This window comes from Bufo bufo, chromosome 7 (genome assembly GCF_905171765.1).
Source record: "Bufo bufo chromosome 7, aBufBuf1.1, whole genome shotgun sequence".
Lineage (NCBI taxonomy): Eukaryota > Metazoa > Chordata > Amphibia > Anura > Bufonidae > Bufo > Bufo bufo.
This window is the reverse complement of record NC_053395.1, coordinates 175,187,168-175,211,519: the sequence shown is the minus strand read 5'-3', so window position 1 is coordinate 175,211,519 and position 24,352 is coordinate 175,187,168. Positions and strand designations below refer to the sequence as shown.

General features: G+C 45.2%; 1 protein-coding gene across 2 annotated transcripts in view; it reads left to right on the top strand.

The window, feature by feature from the left end:
- Positions 1-24,352, top strand: part of ITPRID2 (ITPR interacting domain containing 2) — an 87,852-nt gene that overhangs the window by 8,351 nt on the left and 55,149 nt on the right. Inside the window, exons 3-5 of one of the 2 annotated variants that reach the window (XM_040439489.1) lie at positions 6,664-6,709; positions 15,307-15,365; positions 18,168-18,224. In XM_040439489.1, the coding sequence (XP_040295423.1) occupies positions 6,664-6,709; positions 15,307-15,365; positions 18,168-18,224 (162 nt within the window). Of the gene's footprint in view, positions 1-6,663; positions 6,710-6,903; positions 6,926-15,306; positions 15,366-18,167; positions 18,225-24,352 lie in introns of those variants that run through there. The other variant, XM_040439491.1, reaches the window with a different exon arrangement.

Below are 24,352 nucleotides of genomic sequence, written 5' to 3'. Positions count from 1 at the left end.
TTTTCCCCGCTCGCGCCAGGTGTAAAAAAGTGGGTAGGGGATGGGGCCGCAGGCCCGTCTCATCATTTTCTACACCTGTTTTAGGCATAGAAAATGGTCTAAATGTAAGACGGCTAGGAACCTCTTAATAACTACGACGTATCCACCGTCCGCTATAGGGAATATTAAGACTGGCGTCTAAAACGCCGGTCTTAATAAATGTTCCACATTGTGTCTAGAATTTGGGTGCAGCCACTGTAGTAAATGCGGCCCACCCTCTATATATCCCGGTTTCTATAAAGTGCCCACTAACAATAAAGAATACTTGTCTAGTGTATGTGATGTAGCACGTGAAGGGTCAACATACTAGTGAAAAGCCTTTCTGGCCCGACCACAATCATGAAAATGTATACAGGCCCCATGACTGCCCCTCCAAAGCATTACGTCTGTCCCGGTAGCTCCATCTTGTTCACAAGGCCCAGTACTGCCATCTGCATCTTGTTCACAAGGCCCAGTACTGCCATCTGCATCTTGTTCACAAGGCCCAGTACTGCCATCTGCATCTTGTTCACAAGGCCCAGTACTGCCATCTGCATCTTGTTCACAAGGCCCAGTACTGCCATCTGCATCTTGTTCACAAGGCCCAGTACTGCCATCTGCATCTTGTTCACAAGGCCCAGTACTGCCATCTGCATCTTGTTCACAAGGCCCAGTACTGCCATCTGCATCTTGTTCACAAGGCCCAGTACTGCCATCTGCATCTTGTTCACAAGGCCCAGTACTGCCATCTGCATCTTGTTCACAAGGCCCAGTACTGCCATCTGCATCTTGTTCACAAGGCCCAGTACTGCCATCTGCATCTTGTTCACAAGGCCCAGTACTGCCATCTGCATCTTGTTCACAAGGCCCAGTACTGCCATCTGCATCTTGTTCACAAGGCCCAGTACGGCCATCTGCATCTTGTTCACAAGGCCCAGTACGGCCATCTGCATCTTGTTCACAAGGCCCAGTACGGCCATCTGCATCTTGTTCACAAGGCCCAGTACGGCCATCTGCATCTTGTTCACAAGGCCCAGTACGGCCATCTGCATCTTGTTCACAAGGCCCAGTACGGCCATCTGCATCTTGTTCACAAGGCCCAGTACGGCCATCTGCATCTTGTTCACAAGGCCCAGTACGGCCATCTGCATCTTGTTCACAAGGCCCAGTACTGCCATCTGCATCTTGTTCACAAGGCCCAGTACTGCCATCTGCATCTTGTTCACAAGGCCCAGTACTGCCATCTGCATCTTGTTCACAAGGCCCAGTACTGCCATCTGCATCTTGTTCACAAGGCCCAGTACTGCCATCTGCATCTTCTCCATGCAGCATTGATGACCCTCTAAAATGACTAGATCAAAAAACAGAGAACAGAACCACCAGCATCAATACAACAACGTATAAACAGCACATCAGTAGTCCTGTGTGGTGTGACGGGGTTGTCCATCTGGACACACATGGTGGTAAAATGCTGGCATTTGGTCCTATTAGTCTAAATGTGGACGTCCGGTCCTAGAACGCATTCCTGCTGTACTGGTTTATCAGCCAGGTAGCTGCCTTTTTTCTTTGATCTGTGGAAATATTTCTTTGCCTCTTCTATTATAAACATATGTAGACTGATCCGCCGTTACTGAATTCGTCACATTCAGAAATCTCTTATATGGCGTTGCAATGTCTAATGTTTGCACCAAACGTATAAAGAGAGCGGGACTTTTTTAATGTGAAAGAGCCTGTTAGCCAAGTGTGATCTGATGTATGTTGTTGAAGCTTTTCCTAAAGAGCAGTAGTTGTGCCAGATACACAAATGTCGGTGCCACACTGGCGCACAGCACATAGAAATTGGCAAGAAGATGAGATGACCATGTCTGATGTGATGGACAGGTGGCTCGTTGTGCCTTAGATGCGTAAACCTTGTGGTTTCTTATTTCCATAATTTTGCCTAGATAGCGGTGAGCTGTTTTGGAGGCGGTGAAGTATTCTGAATATTATATCTGTCCATTCTCCGGGGCAGTTAGCAAAATGTTGTGGAAATGTAGGTCTCTAGGGATCTCCTCTTTATGGCCGTTTCAGCTTAGAAACGCGTGTATTTGAGTGTAAGGGTACAGCCGTACCGAGTGGCCGTGCTGGAGTTGGAGTGTGCTCATAATCTGCAAAACCATGCAGTCATTAAAGGGGTTATCCAACCCCTATAATGCCCGGCCCCTCACACAGGTTATACTTAATCCTAGATCTGCACCCTATTTTGGTGTTTAAGCCCATACCAAAAATAATCCACAGAAAAAATAAAAATATATTTCCTCTATTAAAGAGGCTCTGTCACCCAGTTCAAGCCTACCCAGGGCTGATGACACGGACAAAAACCAAACCATAACAAAAAGCGACTTGAATGAGGAATTTGAGCACTCGGAGGCAGGCTTATGCCTTCTGAGCACTGCTTCTGCGACGCCGCTGTTCTTGCTAATGCCGGCCTTCTGCACCTAATCACGCCCCCATGTCCTTTGACAGCGCTAGACCCGCCGGTCTAGCGCTGATATGCCACGCCTGCACACTCGCATCCGTGCCGGCGCGTGCGCATTGGATCTTTTCCTTCCCAGCTTGTGTATGTCCTGTGCGCATGCGCCATCATGGAAGTAAATACACAGGTGTGGGATATCGGCGCTAGACCGGCGGGTCTGGCCTTTTAATCAAAGGACATGGGGGTGTGATTAGGTGCAGAAGGCCAGCATTTGCAAGGAACGGGGGCGTCGCAGGAGCAGTGCTCGGAAGGCCCAAGCCTCCCTCGGAGTGCTCAAATTCCTCATTTCCCTTTTTTTTTTTTTTTTTAATTGGCTTTTTTGGCCATACCGGACCTACTATATGAGAAATAAAGGTATGGTTTTTGTCTGTCATCAGCCTTACCAGGCTATATGCCTAGTAGGGTAGGCTTGAACCGGGTGACAGAGCCTCTTTAAGCTCAATTAAAATACAAGCAAGTTAAAGTTTAGAGGAATCCACATGATTGTAGGAGGAAAAGGGTTAAAATGAACTGACTAGTAGGGGACTAAGGGCTCATTCAGACGGCCGTATGCTATCCGCAAAATTGCGGATCTGTTTTTTTGCGGATTAGATGCTGACCCATTCACTTCTATGGGGCCCTTTTCTACTCCACGGTTCCACAAAACAAATGAAACATGTCCTATACTTGTCCGTGAAAATCAGGACATAGCCCCATTGAAGTCTATGGGTCCGCAAAAATACTGAATGCTATGCGTTTTTTTGCGGATCCGCAAAAACAGGATAACATTCAGTATTTTTGCGGACAGCTTACGGCCGTCTGAATGAGCCCTTTACTCACATGCAGACAGTTACAAACTGATACAGAGTATAATGGATACCGGGAAAACTAATATTGAAGTTGCATCATATCCAAGTGGATTATGCCTGAACGTCAAGGCACATAAGTGCACACAGCGACTCCACAATAAGTCTCGTATGAGCCCGGTACCACAAGCTACAAAATAGTGCAACAAATGAAAAAAGTACATCAAGTACACACTCTGTGCATGAAGGTCCCCCATTTACCCAATGCGTTTCGCCAACGGCTTTGTCAGTGAGAGTTCACTTTCTCGAGAACCCCCACCCCTCCCTCTCCTTGGCTGGATGGTTTGATCCGCGCGACGGGGAGATGCAGTGGTGAGCGCGGTGACATCAGCGCAGGTCCTGCTGAATGAAGATGGAAGATTCGTGGTGAGTGCGATTATGTCATCAAAGGTCCTTTGGAAGGTCCTGAAATTAGAAGATGATTATGCCGGACAACAGGGTGAGGCAAGTTTAATTTTTTTTATTTTATTTTTTTAACCCCTAAGCTACATTTTTAATAAGCATTCTGCATTAAGAATGCTATTTTCCTTTATAACCATGTTATAAGGGAAAATAATACAGTAAATTGACTTTTATCAATTCACTTACATCTCCTAGTAACCATGCGTGAAAATCGCACCGCATCCGCACTTGCTTGCGAATGCTTGTTTTTTTCACGCAGACCCATTTATTTCTATGGGGCCTGCGTTGCGTTAAACGCAGAATATAGAACATGCTGTGATTTTAACGCAACGCACAAGTGATGCGTGAAAATCGCCGCTCATCTGAACAGCCCCATTTGAAGTGAATGGGTCCGGATTCAGTGCGGGTGCAATGCGTTCACCTCACGCATTGCACCCGCATGGAATTCTTTCCCGTGTGATAGGGGCCTTACTGTTCCTCTAGTCAGTAGGGTGTATTCCTGTGCAGCCCAAACCAAGCTGATTTTTAGATTCTGCCTCAAAGTCGGCGCCGAAAAGCCCCTCAAAACTGCCTCCCGTTCTTTCAATTACAAAAAAAGCATGGGTGTTTTTTGTTACAATTAGTTTTTTAAACTTGTACACTTAGAGCAGGCATTGTTCATATGTTTTACAGATCCCATAACGTTTCCTATGAGTAAAAACTAAGAAAAAAAAAAAAGCCTGAGAAAAAACACAAATACCTAGTGCATGCTGCGTTATCACAGAAAGCATCAGTGGAAAAGAGGCCAAGCCAAGAAATGCTTTGTCTGTAGTGTATTTCATAATTCACTGTGTGGCTGCTTGAAATGAAAGTCTGCTGATAATGGCGGTAAAAACCCTGTGAACCAGACTGAGGCTACTTTCACACCTGCGTTCGGGTGTGCGCTCCTTTTGAAGGGGCTCACGAGCGGCCCCGAACGCATCCGTCTGGCCCCAATGCATTCTCAGTGGAGGCGGATCCACTGAGAATGCATCCGCCTGCCAGCGCTCAGCCTCCGCTCCGCTCAGTGAGCGGACACCTGAACGCTGTCCGCCTGGCCGTGCGGAGGTGAGCAGATCCGTCCAGACTTACAATGTAAGTCAATGGGGGCGGATCCGCTTGAAGATGACACCATATGGCTCAGTCTTCAAGCGGATCCGTTCCCCATTGACTTTCAATGTAAAGTCTGAACGGATCCGTTCAGACAACTTTCACACTTAGAAAATTTTCTAAGTTTTAATGCAGACGCATCCGTTCTGAACGGATGCGAACGTCTGCATTATCGGAGCGGATCCGTCTGATGTGATCCGCTCCGAACGCTAGTGTGAAAGTAGCCTTAGGGAGTTGCCGCACAGGTTTTATTTTTATTTTATTTTTTGTTTTATTTTTTTATACTGGGGGCAAAAACGAGTAAAATGCCTGACTTGCTCAGGTGTTTTGTCCATATAGTATCCACCTGTTTTTTTATTTTTTTGTTATACCCCCCCTGTAATATCCTTTCCTCTGTAGAGCAGTATGGGGAAATACATTGTTACAAAAAACGCCATTAAAAACCAACACACTGCAAATGTGGTTTTGTAAACCTACAATAAAAATACAATGGACATCTATGAGAGGGAAAATGCCAGAGCGTGCTGTAATAAAAAAATAAAAAAAACACATCAAAAGTGAAGTCACTACAAAAAATATGCCTGTTTATCATGCATTTAAGATTTCCAATCCCTTCTCGTTCTTATTACACATAATGACCGCTATCCTTCAAAGCTGTATTAATAACGTGCATTGAGCTGTTTCTTCTGACGCAAGGGCTGTCTTTGATAAGGGCTGGTCACCTTTCTAGCTTTTGATATATTTTTTCTTTATAATGAAAACTCTAATGTGACCCTAAGCACTCATGCACATGACCGTATTTTTGTCCCTCTTCAGATTTGCGTTTTTTTTTTACAGTTTGGATGCAGACCCATTTATTTCTATGGGGCTGCAAAAACTGCAGACAGCATACAGATATCATCTATGTGTCCGTCCTTCCAGTTATAGAACATGTCCTATTCTTGTCCGTTTTGCAGAAAGAATAGACGGGGGGGGGGGGGGGGGGGACTAGCCATAGACCCTACAGGGAATTTTCCCCTAGGAAAACCTGAACCTTCCTCACTGCCGCTGGCCGGGTACATACTACTGGGGGAACTGTGGGGGTCATTATTACAGGAAGTCCAGGCAGCATGCTGTAGGTAGGGCTGGCTTGGTGTTGAGGCCCACATCTCACCTCCTAAGCTCCCTGCTCTAGAGACAATTGGAGGAGGAGGGCAGAAAATAGTAGCTGGCCGTCACAGAGAGACAGCACTTGGCCAGTTCTGTCTGAAATCTATTATCCTAGATGGAAAAAAGTCCTGCAAGCATAACGGATTTCAGATGGAAATGGGAACGGAGAGCAAAATGGGGATGTGAACCCGAAAGTTAAAATTATGATGTAATAGTGTCCTGGAAGGACAGGTCTGCCGTTATTAAGGAGTGTGGGATAAGCTGCTAACAATAGGATCCAACCTGTCCAATCCCCGTTATATTGTGGTGTTCTGTCTCTTTCCCCGATGACATACTGGTTTTAGCATTAAAGGTGTCAGGGGTTTTCAGAAACTTGGGTAAGAACAGGAAATGGTACAATAAAAAAATCCCTACCACTAAATCCAACTTGAATAATGTATGTGATGTCATCGCTACCTGACCATTGGGGACCACCAGAGCAGGGAGGGAGTTAATGGGTCACTTATGGTCATGTTGTACAAAATTTTTTTATTTTTTACTTATTTATTTTAATTTAATTTTTTGTACCAGACAATGATTTTAGTTTTTTAAATTTTTCTTTTGCAGGGAATATACCCAATGAAAAGATTGCAATATGGTTGAATGACTGCAGGTAAGAAGGATTCCGCCCCCCCCCCCCCTCCCTTTTAAATTTTTATTATCGGTATTTTATTTTAAACTTCTCCCCACCTTCCCTTCTGTTCTTCCATTGATTCTTCTAACTTCTCTGTCTGTTTTCTGTTCTTGTATGTCCTCTGGCTTCCCTTCAGTCCTCTGGCCACTCTTCTGAGCATCTGTTGGGGACTGTCATTCTCTGTAATGGCTACAGGTAACACATTGCTTTCATCTGCCCGGTGCATGGAGCGTTGGAGAGAAGGGTTTGCCGATCCTTTATATTTCCCTTTGTGCCAGTCGTGCCCCAAAATGCTGTGGTTGGGTGTGATTTTATTTATTTATTTTATTTTTTATTTTTTTTAATCTTGACACTATCATCATGGCATTTTATAACAAGCGGAGTGTTAAAAGTGCCATAATATACCCTGTAAGGCTCAACTCGCATATATCAGTTGTGTCCAACAGGTTTCATGGCTGTGATATATGTGAAGTTTATTGCTCTGGACAGATGCTTGCTACAGTTTGGAGACATCTGACATCAAAACTGAAAGGATGCCATGGAAAACTATTTTCTGTACTACGCTGGAGTTACATACGTGGGAAGCCGGCCTTAGGCCTCATGCACACGGCCATGTTCCGCGGCCGTGTGCATGAGGCCTTATTCTTTCTAATGTCGCTTCTTCAGGGTGTTTAAGCCCCTGTCCTATTACTTTTGGTTATATTGTTCTTCACAATCCATCCTAAAGTTGTATTCGATCCAAATTTCAAAAGGAACTGCAAACTATGAAATGACTTTATAAAAAGCGCAGTAAAAATAATTATGGTGTATATGTTGATTATCATGTGAGTACAAACAGTAGATATTAAGATCCAGTTATACCACTATTGGAGCCAGAGAACTTCCATAAACATCAGTAGAAAAGCACCCACATGGTGAGACTGGCGCTCTAGTCAGGATACTATATCGTCAGGTGGCTTCTACTCGGGAAGGGAATTTGGTTATAAGGTAAATGATATGAAAGTGTAGACTTGCTATGGTAGTGTTCACATGTTAGTCATATTGTTTTGGTAGTTCATTGATTTGAACCTAAAAGCCACAAAAAAATAAAATGCAGTCTGATGAGCTTAAAGGGGTTCTACAGTTTGTTTTAACTGATGATCTATCCTCTGGATAGATCATCAGCATCTGATCGTCGGGGGTCTGACACCCGGGACCCCGCCGATCAGCTGTCTGAGAAGGCAGCGGTGCTGGCAGTAGTGCCGCGGCCTTCTCACTGTTTACCGCTGTCCCAGTGATGTCACGACTAGTATTAAATAGCCTGAGCGGGGCTAAGCTCTATTCAAGTGAACGGAGCTTAGCCGCCGCCCAGGCCAGTTGATACTAGTCGTGACATCACTGGGTCAGCGGTAAACAGTGAGAAGGCCGTGGCGCTGCTGGAGCACCGCTGCCTTCTCAAACAGCTGATCGGCGGGGTCCCGGGTGTCGGATCCCCGACGATCAGATGCTGATGATCTATCCAGAAGGTAGATCATCAGTTTAAACAAACTGCAGAACCCCTTTAAAGCTACGTTCACAGAAATGTTGTCGTTAGCCTGATTCAAAGGGCTGTTCTGGTAAGATAGATCCCGGGATACCCCATTATAAGTCAGTGTCGTGGTTTGTTTAATGTAAACCACGGTGCAGATGTAGGGTAAGTAAAGCCTAAATCCTTGCAAAATAAGGTATAAGCAGCAGGTGGCGCTCTATTATAAAAAGGAAAGAAGGTTTGTACATAAACAGAAGAGGATTCTTTAGGCCCCTTTCATCCGGGCGAGAATTCCTTGCGGGTGCAATGCGTGAGGTGAACGCATTGCACCTGCCCTGAATCCAGACCCATTCACTTCAATGGGGCTGTTCAGATGAGGGTTAATTTTCACGCATCACTGGTGCGTTGCGTGAAAATCGCAGCATGTTCTATATTCTGTTTTTTTTTTTTTGTTTTTTTTTTACGCAACGCAGGCCCCATAGAAATGAATGGGTCTGCATGAAAATTGCAAGCAAGTGCGGATGCGGTGTGATTTGACGCGTGGTTGCTAGGAGATGATAGGGATGAGCAACCTCGGACCCCATTAGTCTATTCACTGTATTTTCCCTTATAACCTGATTTTATAAGGGAAAATAATAGCATTCTTAATACAGAATGCTTACTAAAATGTAGCTTTAGGGGTTAAAAAAAAACAAAAAAAAACTCCTTATTCTGTTGTTCGCGCAGCTGGCATAGTCTTCTTGCTTCTTCTTTCAGGACCTGCCAAAGGACCTTTGACAATTTCTATCTTCATTCAGCAGGACCTGCACTGACGTCACCGTGCTCGCCACGGCAGGTCCTGAAAGAAGATGCCGGCTGTGCGCACAACAGGATGAAGTGAGTTAATTTTTTATTTTTAACCCCTGAAGCCACATTTTAGTAAGCCTTCTGTATTAAGAATGCTATTATTTCCCCTTATAACCATGTTATAAGGGAAAATAATAAAATATACAGACCACCCAACCCAAACCCGAACTTCAGTGAAGGTGTTCGGGTCTGGGTACCACAGTCATTATTATTATTATTTTTTTTATCACGCGCGTAAAACGCATTGCACCCGCGCGATAAAAACTGAACATCGGAACGCAATCGCAGTCAAAACTGACTGACATTGCGTACCTACTCACATGATTTTCCCTGATTGCAGAGGCAATGCATCCAGACATGCTCGACTGCAAGGGGCCTTATGGTAAGAGCAGTGAGACTATGGAACTCTCTGCCTGAGGAGGTGGTGATGGTGAGTTCACTAAAAGAGTTCAAGAGGGGCCTGGATGTATTTCTGGAGTATAATAATATTACAGGGTATAGCTACTAGAGAGGGGTCGTTATCCAGGGAGTTATTCTGATTGCCTGATTGGAAGGCATTTTTTTTCCCCTGAAGAAAATTTGTTTCTACCGCTGAGTGTTTTTTTTTTTTTCCCCCCCCTTTCTCTGGATCAACTTTGTAGGATAACAGGCTGAACTGGATGGACAGATGTTTTTTTTTTTGGTTTTTTTGCCTATCAATGTTACTATGATATATTTTTAGACCAAGGGACAAAGTGAAAAGAGCTTCTTTGTGTAAGGCTACTTTCTCACACTCGTTTTGCCTTTCCGTTTGTGAGATCCGTTCAAGGCTCTCACAAACGATCCAAAACAGATCAGTTTTGCCCTAATGCATTCTGAATGGAAAAGGATCCACTCAGAATGCATCAGTTTGCCTCCGTTCATTCACCGCCTGACTAAGCGGAGCCAATCGGATCCGTCCTGACACACAATGTAAGTCAATGGGGACGGGTCAGTTTTCTCTGGCACAATAGAAAACGGATCTGTCCCCCATTGACTTTTAATAGTGTTCAAGACGGATCTGTCATGGCTATAGAAGACCTAATACAACCGGATACACGCGGTTGTATTATTGTAACGGGAGAGTTTTTGCTGATTCATGACGGATCCGCAAAAAACAAGTCTGTGAAAGTGTCATCCGACCGGTCCAGTCTGTAAATGAAACCTAATTGTTGTGGTCACTCTGAGCTAGCTGAAGCTTGATCTGGCCAGCAGGGTTTCACGTGAAGCCAATCTCCACGATCTGTCTCCTTTGTTACTTGTCATATGAAAGCGCACGACAAGGAAATGGCAATGAATTCTCTTTATGCCCTTGTATTAGGAACTTGGGTCTTAGGCCGTCTTTATCAAAATATATAATTACAAGTGGCAATCAAAATTAGAGAACACACAATTTCAGAAATGTCAAGGTCATAGTGTGGTCCTATGTGAATATATCCTAACATGAGTAAAGTAGCAGTATTTTAAGATTATTTCATAAATTGTATTTATTCTAAAGCACAGAATAAAAACGTAAATGAGAGAATTGAAAAAGAACATTGATCAAAATTAGAGAACACTTTCGGGTACCAGCACGTTATTGGTGTTAATCTGGCAACTGATGCTAATTTCCTTAATGATCTGACAAACCCTATTTAACTGGCAGACTAACTTTCCAGTTTTCACTGACTTTGCCAAAACGGTGTGCCGTTCCAAAGTGACTGAAACCCTCCGGCAGCAGGTTGTCCAGATGAAGTCCAAAGGGGTGACCATATCAGCCATAGCAAGAGAAGTTGGTGGTTCCAAGTCTGTGATTTCTAGAATATTGCATCTTTACAACATCACAAACTCATTCAAGTCCCCCAAGAAGGCTGGCCGCCCTCGAAAGACAAATGCAAGAGAGGACAGGATAATGCGGAGAATCTCCATGGGTAATCGTTTCAACACTGCAGCTGGAATTGCTCGCCAGTTCAGCACTGAACAGGGTAAGGATCTGTCTCGTCATACAGGGTCTCGGCGTTTAAGAGCATTTGGACTGAGAGCCCACTCGGCAGTGACCAAACCTCTCATTAGAAGAAAGAGTCAAAAGGCTAGACTGACCTTTGCTGAGGAGCATGTTGTGTGGACAGAGGAGAAGTGGTCCAGAGTTCATTTTAGTGATGAAAGCAAGTTTAATTTTTTTGGGTCTGATGGGAAACCTGTTCGTCAACAAACTGGAGGAAGACTGAACCCGAAGTGTGTAAAGAAGTCAGTGAAAGGTGGAGGAAGAAGTGTCATGGTTTGGGGAATGTTTTCTGCAGCAGGAGTTGGACCTCTCCTACAGCTACATGGCAGAGTGAATGCAAGTGTGTATCAGAACCTTCTTCAACAACACTTGGTTCCTTCCTTGCGTTCATCACTCAATCAGCCAGCAATTTTCATGCTGGACAATGCCCCCTGTCACACAGCAAAACGGGTAAAGCAGTTCCTCGAAACTGAAAACATTTTAAAAATGAAATGGCCGGCCCAGAGTCCTGATCTAAACCTAATAGAAAACCTCTGGAAAATCCTTGGTGACAAAGTTATGGTCAAGAAACCCACAACAGTCACAGAACTGTGGAAGAGACTGGAAGAAGAGTGGAGCAAAATCCCACCAGAGCAGTGTGAGAGACGAGTGATGTCCTGTGGCCGCAGGTGTGCTGATGTCATTCAAATCAAGGGCCTGTACACTTTCCTTCAGAAAAATTTAGTTAGAATCTTTCTCTGCTACAGTCATTGCTGTTCTCTAATTATGATCATCAGGTTTTTTGAAGAAAATAAAGGTTTTATGTTGATATACTTTGGTTATTTTGGAAAACACTGTTCTAGTGGCATGGTGTACCCCTTACAAAAAATCCTTCAAATGATGATCATTGTGGATTACGTTATTTCTGAAAAAATCAAGTGTTCATAAATTGTTCTCTAATTTTGATCATATATGGACCACAGTGTAGCAAACACCGCCACAGGTTTTTTTTCAGTGCAGGGTGCAGTTTTCTTATCTTTCTGGCTTAAAATATGGTGCCATTTAATTTAGATTCCTGTTTTTGGTTTTTTATATTGGTAGGGCTATCTTATGCTGTCTTGTAGGGAGACAAAGATGTGGTAGTTCTGCTTGAACATTGATGATCTACCCTCTAGAGAGGTCATCGATATCAGATTGGTGGGGATCAAACGCTGGTACCCTCACCGCAATTCGGGTGTTTTTGGCTAGTGCCGGAAACTTTACATGTGAAGGAAGGCTCCATCCACGGTGTGGTTTCCAAAACAGGAGTACTGAAGCTCAGCTCCTATTCACTTGATTGGGCGTGAGCTACAGTACCCCAGCTCGGCTTGTCCATGGTGGATGGAGCCTGCTGCTTCCCGCTGCTACCACTGTATATTTTCCACTGGCTGCCCGAAACGGCTGATCTGTGGTAGTGTCTGACCCGAGGATAGGTCATCGTTATTCAAGTGCTAGAATAGAAACCACGTTAAATGAGGAGTGACTTATTCTTGACTGTTTACTGCCATATCGTATCCATCTTTGCCGTTAGCCCTTTCCTGGCATACGCTCACATGACTGTTATGCTGCCATGCTGAAGCTAGCACCTTGAATGTCGTATGTCTATGTGCATTCGTTTTACTTTTAAATGCTAGAATCCAAAGTCTTTCAAATCCAATTTTGAACCTCCCTGAGTATTGTAGGTGGCGTGCTTGACAAACCAGAAAGTTTACATTTGATATAACTGGCAGAAAGATGTTTTTTCCATGACCTCACTCAAAACCATGTCCCCTATAGGGACATCAAAAAAGCTTAACTGTCAATGAAGAGGATGAGTTGCAGGTAACTGTTACCCAAAAATGGGTCTTCTTATGCATCATCATGACTCTAATCCAAAGGGAACAGTAATCATGAAATCCAACAAAGTACATGAATGGGAAACACCAATGGGGTGACTTACTTTTAAGTCATAGCAGATAAAACGGCAATTGATTTTAAAACACATGTCAAATAATAAAATCTTGGTAGGAGATCCTTCAGCTCCTGGTAGAATCCTTCAGGAGATGTCGTCATGTTTGTAGGTGTAGTCAAATACTATGGGAAGGACTGGTTAATTGTTGCTTGCCCCAGGGTGTCTGCTAGGCCCTCACTTGTTCTGCCTACGTGGGAATGCATTCATATACCATGAAATATAAAAATACATGTGGTGGAGAGTCAAAAAGATGGCTGGAAATGACCACTTTTTTTTATTGTAACCCTAAATACAGTTTTGGCTTCCAGTTTAAGGCCTCTGTCACAAGTCAGAGAATCACTCGGTGTCTCTACAGACGGCACACCTAACACCTACCCATTGACTTTAATGCGTGTATTCACACATCAGTGGTTTTCCACAGTCCATGGTAACCACACGGAAGCATGACCTGCATTTGTCCGATTAATCCCTCATGCACGTTATTGTCTATGTGTTGGCAAAAATCAGACACAACATCTATGTTTGGTCTTAGGTTTTCACGGATTGTTGTAGGAATAGGCTCTATAATTTTTATTTTCAGCCTTGCACTGTCCGTGGAATACACATAACATATGTAGAGCAAAAACCGCTGACCCTTCACGTACATCTTTGCTGATGAACCGCTGACCATCTTGTCACAGATTTGTGAAGGAGGACGAATCCTCCGTTCATGTCTGTTTTATCGACTGTTTAACTTATTTGTAATGATATGCCTTATTTTGTGGTACGTAATTCGTGGCTCTCTAAAACACAGGTACTGGCTGAGTGCATGCCACCATTTCTTAACTCCTGCAGAAATGTCCTATCCCTGTCAGCAAAATGGACACTAAATGGACATCTTTTTTTTTGTGGGCAGAGCAAGTTGATACAAGACACTTAGTAATGTATTGTTATTGTCCATATTGCTTCCTTTGCATCACGTTATACACTGCTAGTTTCCATGGTTACAACCACCCTGCAGTCCAGCAGCGGTGGTCGTGCTTGAACACTATAAGAAAAAAGCGCCGGGCTATGCGCACCTCCATGGTACCAGCCACTGGCGACGCTGGCACCTTTTCCTATAGTGTGCAAGCATGACGACCACTGCTGGATTGCAGGGTGGTCTGTAACCATGGAAGCGAGCAGTGTATAATGTGATGGAAAAATGAATCCAGCCAGCAAAGGAGGCAATATGGAGAATCCTAATACATTAGTAAGTGGCTTGTATTAACTTTCTCTACATCTTAAAAGGCCATTTTCCGAAGTGAGAGAACCACTTTAAACATAGGACAGTTGATGAGCGGGGGTGGCGGGAATCGGACCCTTGAAATGAGACTTCGGTTAGGACCAATTTGCCTTGCTGGAGCCTATACATTTTAATGCTGTACCGAGATGTGAAGCGATTAAAACAAAGTTTGGAGTGAAGCGATTTCTGGTCTAGTGTCCGAACCTCGCTTCGCTCATCCCTAGTCATCAGTATACAAGTCGTGGAAAACCCTTTTAAACTCTAAACCTGAAGGACCGCAATCTGTGGGTCCACTCCTGATGCACTTGCAGCATGGAGGTCCCTTTGCCTCTACTTGCGCCTGTCAGCAGTTTTGCATACACTAAACTGCTGACAGACTCCTTTTTTTAAAGGGAACCTGTCACCGGGATTTGGGGTATAGAGCTGAAGACATGGGTTGCTAGATGGCTTTTAGCACATCCGCAATACCCAGTCCCCATAGCTCTCTGTGCTTTTTATTGTGTAAAAAAAATCGATTTGATACATATGCAAATTAACATAAGTCATATCTTACTTGTGTGACCAGAGAAGAGTCATATTTTCAAGCTCTGACTCATCTCAGGTTATATTGCATATGTATCAAATTTTTTATTTTTTATTACACAATAAAAGCACACAGAGCTATGGGGACTGGGTGTTGCGGATGTGCTAGTGGCCATCTAGCAGCCCATGTCCTAAGCTCTATACCCAAAATCCCGGTAACAGGTTCCTTTTAAATCTTGCGATTTAATTTAAAGAGACTCTCACGTTCTCGCTAACACATGGTGCATATTTTTGTGTGTATTCAGTTAGCCCTTCTCTTCTGCGCTCCATCCACCACTGATTGCTGTGAGATGATGATTAGTATCCCACCCTTTTATCTTGTGCCTTCTGTGTAACAAGAGGAAGGATATGAAACAATTATCAGAACTATGAGACATACTAAGTTGGCTAATCTTGTGGTTTTTAGAACGCCACTGGGAGCGTCCCTAGATGAACAGAGCAGCGCCCTGCCAGGCTTTCCTAAGGGTAAGTGATCGTTCTGCTTATTGCTTGCTATGTTCGCCGACATGCCAAGTAATATCAAGTGTTTGTTCTGTGTCCTATGCAAACGTGCAGTGGGATTGTATCACTGGACTCCTGTTCTACCCCAGGACAGGTGGAGATTATCTCACGTCCAAAGTGGAAAAATCTCTTCAGGTTAAATTTAAGTTTACACTGTTTGAATTTTGGAAATGCGACCGTTGCGTCTTGAGCTACTTTCACACTAGCTTGTTTGCTGGATCCATCAGGGCTCAGCAAAAACGTTCCCGTTACTGATAATACAACCATCTGCATCCGTTACGAACGGATCTGGTTGTATTATCTTTAACATGGCCAAGATGGATCCGTCATGAACTCTATTGAAAGTGAATGGGGGACGGATCAGTTTTCTGTTGTCATAAAAAACGGATCCGTCCCCTTTGACTTGCATTGTGGGTCATGACTGATCTGTCTTGCTCCACATCCCAGGACGGAAAGCAAAGCGCAACATGCTGCGGTTTGCTCTCCGGTCTGGGAACGCAACCAGATGTAACGGAGTGCATTTTGGAGCATTCCGTTCTGTTCACTTCCGTTTTATCCCTGTTGACAATGAATGGGGACAAAACGGAAGTGTGTTTCTCCAGTATTGAGACCTTATGACGGATCTCAATACCGGAAAATAGAAACGCTAGTGTGAAAGTAGCCTTAGAGCCGATAATTGTTTGGTTAATAATTGTTTATCTTGATGTCTGATATGTTATCATTTCTCTTAAAATCCACAATGACCCCTATAATACCCCTCTACATCCTGCTACTGTACACTTTAAAAAAACAAAAACAACCTTAATGGATTTCAGTATTTTTTCGTTTAATTTGGCTTATTTTTATTTGTAACACTGGGAATAGTCTTTTTTTTTTTTTTTTCCCCTAGTGTTTTTTCAAGTTCTATAGAGAAGCGTGTACAAAAAATACCCTCAATACCGCATTAATTTGCTTTAGAGGTTAAGGAGCATCTGTCAGCATGATCAACCTTGTTAAGGCTATTTTTACTTTTGCGGCAGTGTGATCAGGCGGGCAGTTCCGTCGTCAGAACTGCCCGCCGGATCCGCCGATCTGCATGTGACAAAGCATTTGTGAGACGGATCCGTCTTGTATCTTTTTTCACATTTTTACCGGTCTGCGCAGACCGGAAGGACTGATCCGGTATTCCTATGGGGAAAAATGCCGGATCCGGCATTCCGGCAAGTCTTCCGTTTTTTTTCGCCGGAGATAAAACCGTAGCATGCTACAGTATGATCAGTCAAAATGACTGAAGACATCCTGATGCCTCCTGAACGGATTGCTCTCCATTCAGAATGCATGGGGATATGCCTGATCAGTTCTTTTCCGCTATTGAGCCCCTAGGACGGAACTCGATGCCAGAAAAGAAAAAACGCTAGTGTGAAAGTACCCTAAACCAGGCATATTGCCTGATAGGGTTGATCATGCTGATTCAAACGATAAATTGGTTGATTTGATTTTAAGGCTACCTTCACACTAGCGTTCGGAGCGGATCCGTCTGATGTTTCATCAGACGGATCCGCTCCTATAATGCAGACGTTTGCATCCGTTCAGAACGGATCCGTCTGCATTATAACTTAGAAAAATTTCTAAGTGTGAAAGTAGCCTGAGCGGATCTGTCCAGACTTTACATTGAAAGTCAATGGGGGACGGATCCGCTTGAAGATTGAGCCATATAGTGTCATCTTCAAACGGATCCGTCCCCATTGACTTACATTGTAAGTCTGGACGGATCCGCTTGTCTCCGCACGGCCAGGCGGACACCCGAACGCTGCAAGCAGCGTTCAGGTGTCCGCTCGCTGAGCGGAGGCTGAACGCTGGCAGACTGATGCATTCTGAGCGGATCCGCTTGTCTCCGCACGGCCAGGCGGACACCCGAACGCTGCAAGCAGCGTTCAGGTGTCCGCTCACTGAGCGGAGCAGAGGCTGAACGCTGGCAGACTGATGCATTCTGAGCGGATCCGCGTCCACTGAGAATGCATTAGGGCTGGACGGCTGCGTTCGGGGCCGCTTGTGAGAGCATTCAAACGGAGCTCACGAGCGGACACCCGAACGCAGGTGTGAAAGTAGCCTTAACTTGATTTTTATCTTTATGCAAAGATTATTTTTGTCTAATCCTTTAAAGTGGTTCTCGGGGAATAATGTTTTTTCTTTCAAGTTCCCCTAGCCTGCCTCCGTACACAGAAGATGCTTATGGGCATGTCACCCCTGAGGCCAGTCATTGGCTCCAGCGGCACATGTGACCCATGCCTATGCTCATCATGTGGCGGATGTAAACGCCGCACGAGATTGGAGCGGTGGGGCGCAGGTAAGTACGAATCTTCTGTCCATAGAAGCAGGCTGAAGACACTTCATTGTTCCTGGAGAACCCCTTTAAGTGAGAAGCCTTTTCCTTGGCAATCCTCTATACGGCGCTTACCTTGTCTCTTCTGACCATCACGTTGATTGCCTTCCTAAAGCTCTATAAGAAAGGAGTAGCACGGTCACTCAGGGTGTGTGTTTTGTTTTTTTTTTTTGTGTGTTTTCCCTTCTCCAGGCTCCTCAGTCTTCACTTTAGCCTTGCAATACGGAAGTGAAACATGTTGCATTAGCATTTGTGTGCTTTTTTTTTTTTTTTCTTGCCTTGTTTGAGCTGTGCTTAGTTTAGCTGAACACTGACCTTCAGTACGCTGCAGGCATCTGATATGGTAACAAGAAAAACATGTGGCACTTCTGACTGAGCCGTCAGTTTACATCTTTCTCTCCTAGGAATGATTATAAAAAATGGCAACAGCTTTGAAGATGACTTGTCCCTTGGAGCAGAAGGTCAGTATAGCACCCATGTACCTAGGTGGCACCCAGCACTCAAGGGGCTACCGGCAGCGCCTCCTCCTATTTCACTTTGTCTTGGTAATGTTTTTGCATATGGAGTTTTTTGTAATATTTGATTTAGACCAGTCATAGGAGCAGTTATCTGTACAAGCTGTTTGAAGGATACATTTTCCTAAGTGTGCTGTTCCTTTCATATTGAATTTCTGCACTGTATTATTTCTTGTTTTTACCTATGTTGTTTAAATCTATTGTTCTCTGCTGCCATCTGCTGGCCGGAATTTGTATGCTGCACGCTTCGTTCGTTGTCTATAAAGTTTTCTCTGGGCGTGGTTTTAGCAGCCTTGGGCCTGGTCACTTCCTGTAGCCTTTTTCAGTGCTGCATCCTTTGTGACTGGAGACACACACCTCGGCTTGTGAAGGCATCAGTTTTTGACCAGCAGTTGCCTCAGCAGTTGCCTCAGCAGTTAGCCTCAGCAAAGACATCCACATGACAGCATCTACTGCATTCCTGTATTGTATCACTGTATGTCACTGCTCTGGATCAAATAAACCCACGTTTGATTGCATCCTCATGTCTACATCTGGATGCATCTAACCTGAGCATCCGCCGGTCCGGTCTGCTCCACTGCTTGGATACGAAGGTAGGACAGTCACAAAGTCATTATCATTTACACCTTCATTCGCCTTCATGTGGGGACAGAACAGTCAAAAACTGCCTTAAAGCCTTACACCCAGTCAATATCCGTCTGAATGTCCAATGCCCGGCTACAGGTTCCCTCAGAGCCCAGTGCCACACTCAGGAACCTCCCCTGCAACAGGCCCACTCGCAGCAAATCTGCCCAGCAACAGTGCACGTCCCATAAGCCTAAGGGGAAGCACGGCGTGTCCGCAGTAGATATACTCTCGGCTGGAAGTCCTCCACTACTCGCCAAGCCACTTTCTACATCCTATATTAACCCTTGCTCGCACGATATAAGAACTGTTCATGCACGCGGGGCCTCCCTTATACCAAAACCCCGCAATTCACTAAAAGGACTTTGGGAAACTCATCGGGGTGCCTCATCTGAGCCGCACAGCAATTTTCAGCCCCCAATTCAAAAGTTCATTTTCTTAAAGAGACAGCGCACCTTAAATAAAAATGGCCGAAAAGGACCTCGTACAGTTCCCCAGTGATGAAACAAAACAAATGCTACCTGATACTGATCATTATGAAGAGCTGGAGGTAGAACCCACACTTCCAGCAGACCAAGTCACGCGACCAAGGCGCTCTCTCAAACCAACAATAAAGATCACAGAAAATTATCACACCAGGAAAGATGAGCTATGTGACGACCTGGAAGATCTATGGGAGCGAGTTTCCTCCCTCATATCAGGACTTAAGTCCTCCTCAGGCGATACCACCAGTTTACAAGTTGCCGTCGGGCGGCTGAACGCAGCCCATGAAAGATACAAGAGACTGTCCACAAGGTATATAACCTTTCTAAAAGACTCTAATATTGAAGAAGCCCCGTCAGAGTTGTGCAAGGCAGAATCAATAGACAGACAAAGAGACGCCATGGTGCTGGACGCTAAAGATAAAGTGGAACTCCGTATCTCTCATTTGCAAGAAACTAGATCACACAGATCGCATTCATCCAAACATTCCTCGCGGTCCTACAGATCATCATGCTCTAGAAGCTCCGCCCTGAGCGACAGATTACTAGAGGCCCGCATAAATGCAGAGCTATCCAAAGTGAGGCGTTCCTTCACCGAAAAAGAAGTCCTTGCGAGAACAGAAGCACAGACGGCGGCGGCCAAGAGGGCAGAAGCTGAGGCTGAAGCCAAGAGGGGAGAAGCAGAAGCAGAGGCTCGAATAAAGATCCTTGAATCAGAGAGGGAAGAGGAAATCGCATTAGCAAGAGTAAGACTACTTGAGCAAGCATTGAGCCAAGGCCCTGATTCAGTCTGCTTACCACCAGAGGAGATAGACGATCCAGCTGATCGCACCAGCGACTACATACTGAAACAGTTATCTGCACCACCCCCAGTGTGCAGTACTGTCCAAGTCAACAACACTGAAACCTCCAAGTCAGCTCTACCTGCAGGGCCAGTGACACCCACAGCACCCGAGCAATCCAATAACAGTCGCCCAGACGCGCCCTCTCAAGGGCAGTTATTACAGCAAGATGGCTACCAGGTGTTTCCTGGCCTACTTCCACAGCTCAAGCAGCAGTCATCAGAATCTACAGAGGCTAGACCACAGCTCAACCCTGCAGCAACATCATTCTACCCGGAAGCATCTCACCCTTTCTCGCCACGCAACCTATACGCCCCAGGGGCATCACAAGTTGTCATGGCAACAAGCAGTGAGAAATCAGATATGTCTGAGTTTGCCAGGTTTATGGTGAGCAGAGAGCTAATTAACACCAGTCTCTCAAAATTTGATGACCGTGCGGAGAGCTACAGAGCCTGGAAGGCAACCTTCAAAGCTGCCATCGCCAACCTCAACCTAACTGCAGAGCAGGAGCTCGACCTCTTGATCAACTGGCTGGGCCCAGGCTCCACAAATCGCATCAAGAGCCTTAGAACTGTCTATGTGGGACAAGCAGAAGCAGGTCTCGCTGCAGCCTGGCAGAGACTCGAACGCACCTTTGGCAGTGCAGAAGCAATAGAGAAGGCACTATTCAGGAGACTGCAGAACGTCCCCAAGATCAGTCTCAAGGATGTCCATAAGCTTCAGGATTTAAGTGATTTGCTCATGGAACTGGAGCTTGCCAAAAGAGACCCTCGTCTGTCCGGGCTGTGCTACCTGGATACAGCCCATGGGGTGAACCCAATTGTCGTGAAGCTACCATACAGCCTGCAAGAAAAGTGGGCGGCATCAGTCTCAAGGTACAAAAGAGTGCATGACGTCACTTTTCCCCCATTTATTCATTTCTGTAGGTTCATCGATGAACAGTCCCAGATGAGGAATGACCCCAGCCTCGACTTCCTGGAGTTCAATACTACAGCCTCAGTGACACCATCATCAAGGTATGAAAGTATTGTACATAAACACAGAGACTTTAAGAGCAGCGTGAATGTTAGAAAGACTAACCTACCATCATCTGCAGTACCCACTGGTAGACAGTACACTACCTCATCAGGAGACAAGGCCTTCAATCGTGAATGTCCCATTCATAAAAAACCACACTCACTGAACAAATGCAGAGGATTTAGATCCAAAACAATACAGGAGCGCAGGAAAGTCCTGACCGAGCTTGGGGTATGCTTCAGGTGCTGCGCTTCATTGGAGCACATGGCTAAGGACTGCAAATCCATTATCAAGTGTGAGGAGTGTCATAGTGATAGACATGCCTCAGCTATGCACCCAACTCCACTCACAAGGGATTCACCTGCTGCCGTCACCACCAGTCCTGCTCCAAGTCATGGCGGGGAGCCCCTGAACCACGCTAACACAGCCACTGCTGTTTCCTGCTCATGCTTGGACGTATGTGGGGAGGGCCAGAGTGAGAAATGTTGTGCCCGCATATGCCTAATCAAGGTCTACCCGGAGGGGCTACCAGAAAAGGCAGTAAAAATGTATGCCATCATTGACGACCAAAGCAACCGCTCCCTAGCAGGACCTAAATTCTTTGAAGCCTTTGGAATAAAGGGACCGTCAGAACCCTACATCTTAAACACCTGCTCGGGTCGCATAGAGACTAGCGGCAGGAGGGCACAAGGATTCATCTCTTGTTCCGTCAGTGGAAATACAGAAATACCTCTACCGACGCTGATCGAATGCGATCAAATACCCAACCATAGGGATGAAATTCCTACCCCGGAAGCTGCATTTCACCATCCACACCTAAGGCACCTAGCCAACGTTATCCCACCTATGGACAACAACGCCGAGATTCTACTCCTGCTTGGCAGAGACAATCTAAGGGTACACAAGGTGCGTCAACAGTGTAATGGTCCCGACTATGCACCATACGCCCAGAGACTGGACTTGGGATGGGTAGTCATAGGAAATGTATGCTTGGATCAACCAAAAATCCGCTCATTCAAAACGTACGTGCGTGGAGATGGACGCACAACTTGCATTAAGCCTTGCCCTCATCACTATGAGGTGAAAGAGAAGCCTCCAGACCTCATACAACCACCTGACGACATTCCTCCCTTTGCTGACAACTTGGGAAGATTAGTGTTTCACACAAGCAAGGACGATGATAAAGTAGCTTTGTCAGTAGAGGACAGAGAATTTATCAAGATAATGGACAATGAGTTCCTTAAAGACGAAACCAATCACTGGGTTTCTCCACTACCCTTCCGAGCTACCAGGGTGAGACTCCCGAACAATAGGGAACAAGCTCTGTCTAGATTTAACTCTCTTCAGCGTACCATGAACAGTAAGCCTGAGATGAGAGAACACATCGTTGCCTTTATCGACAAAATATTCCGCAACAACCATGCAGAACCAGCTCCATCCTTAGGGAAGAACGACGAGTGCTGGTACTTGCCTTCATTTGGAGTGTATCACCCACGGAAACCTAATCAAATTAGGGTTGTTTTCGACTCAAGTGCCAAACATCAAGGTGTATCGCTTAATGATGTCCTTCTCACAGGTCCTAATCTGACGAATAACCTAGTTGGAGTGCTGATGAGGTTCAGAAAAGAGCTTGTTGCCATCACCGCCGACATTGAACAGATGTTCCACTGTTTCGTAGTCAGAGAGGACCACCGGAACTTCCTCAGGTTTCTGTGGTACAAGAATAATGACACCAACGCAGAGATGGCAGAATATCGTATGAGGGTACACGTATTTGGAAACAGCCCTTCACCTGCCGTGGCAACTTACGGCCTTCGGCGCACTGCATTAGAGGGAGAATTCGAGTACGGTAAAGACGCCAGAGACTTTGTAGAAAAGGACTTCTACGTAGACGATGGACTCAAATCACTACCCACTGAAGAAGCGGCTATCGATCTGCTCAAAAGGACTCAAAGTATGTTGTACCAAGCTAAACTTAGACTACACAAAATTGCTTCAAACAGCCTGGCCGTTATGAGGGCCTTCGAATCAGGCGATCATGCACCAGGATTCAAGGACATTAACTTGGGACTGGACAGTCCACCTGTGCAGAGGAGCTTGGGCCTCAGATGGGATCTCTCGGCTGACTCCTTCGGTTTTCAGATAAGTTGTGCAGACAAGCCATTCACAAAACGAGGCGTCCTATCAGTGGTAAACAGCCTATTTGATCCGCTGGGATTTGTAGCGCCCATCACCATACAAGGTAAATCTCTACTGAGACAGTTTTCTGAAACAGTCAAGGATTGGGATACCCCACTTCCCTCCGAGAAAGAGCAAAAATGGGAAGCCTGGAAGCGATCTTTGTGTGCCTTGGATGAGATCCACATCCCGAGATGCTATATTAAAACCTCACTTTCCTCTAGCATAAAGAAAGAACTCCACGTGTTCTCGGACGCCTCCACGGAGGCCATCGCAGCGGTGGCCTATCTGAAAGTCACAGAACACAACAAACCAAACTTGAAGGAAGGAGACCTTGTATTGATGAAAGAGCAACAAACCGAAAGGATTGACTGGCCTATCGGACTAATTTCAAAGGTTTTCCCTAGCAAGGTCCGGAAGGTGGAGTTGAAGATCTTCAGGAAAGACGAGCTTAAAACGTTCTCAAGACCAATCAACGAACTCATTTTAATATTACCCGTCGAGAACGTCCCTGATGGGTGAACAGGACTGTATCTAGCTTCGCAGATCTTCTCCATTCCAAGTTGGAAAACAGGACTATCTATGTTTGCATTCTAACATGTTTTCTTTTACAGGTTGTTTATATTTTATGGACATTCGTCATAGTGAAATCCCCAAAGTGAATTTCAGACGGGGAGTGTGCTGTTCCTTTCATATTGAATTTCTGCACTGTATTATTTCTTGTTTTTACCTATGTTGTTTAAATCTATTGTTCTCTGCTGCCATCTGCTGGCCGGAATTTGTATGCTGCACGCTTCGTTCGTTGTCTATAAAGTTTTCTCTGGGCGTGGTTTTAGCAGCCTTGGGCCTGGTCACTTCCTGTAGCCTTTTTCAGTGCTGCATCCTTTGTGACTGGAGACACACACCTCGGCTTGTGAAGGCATCAGTTTTT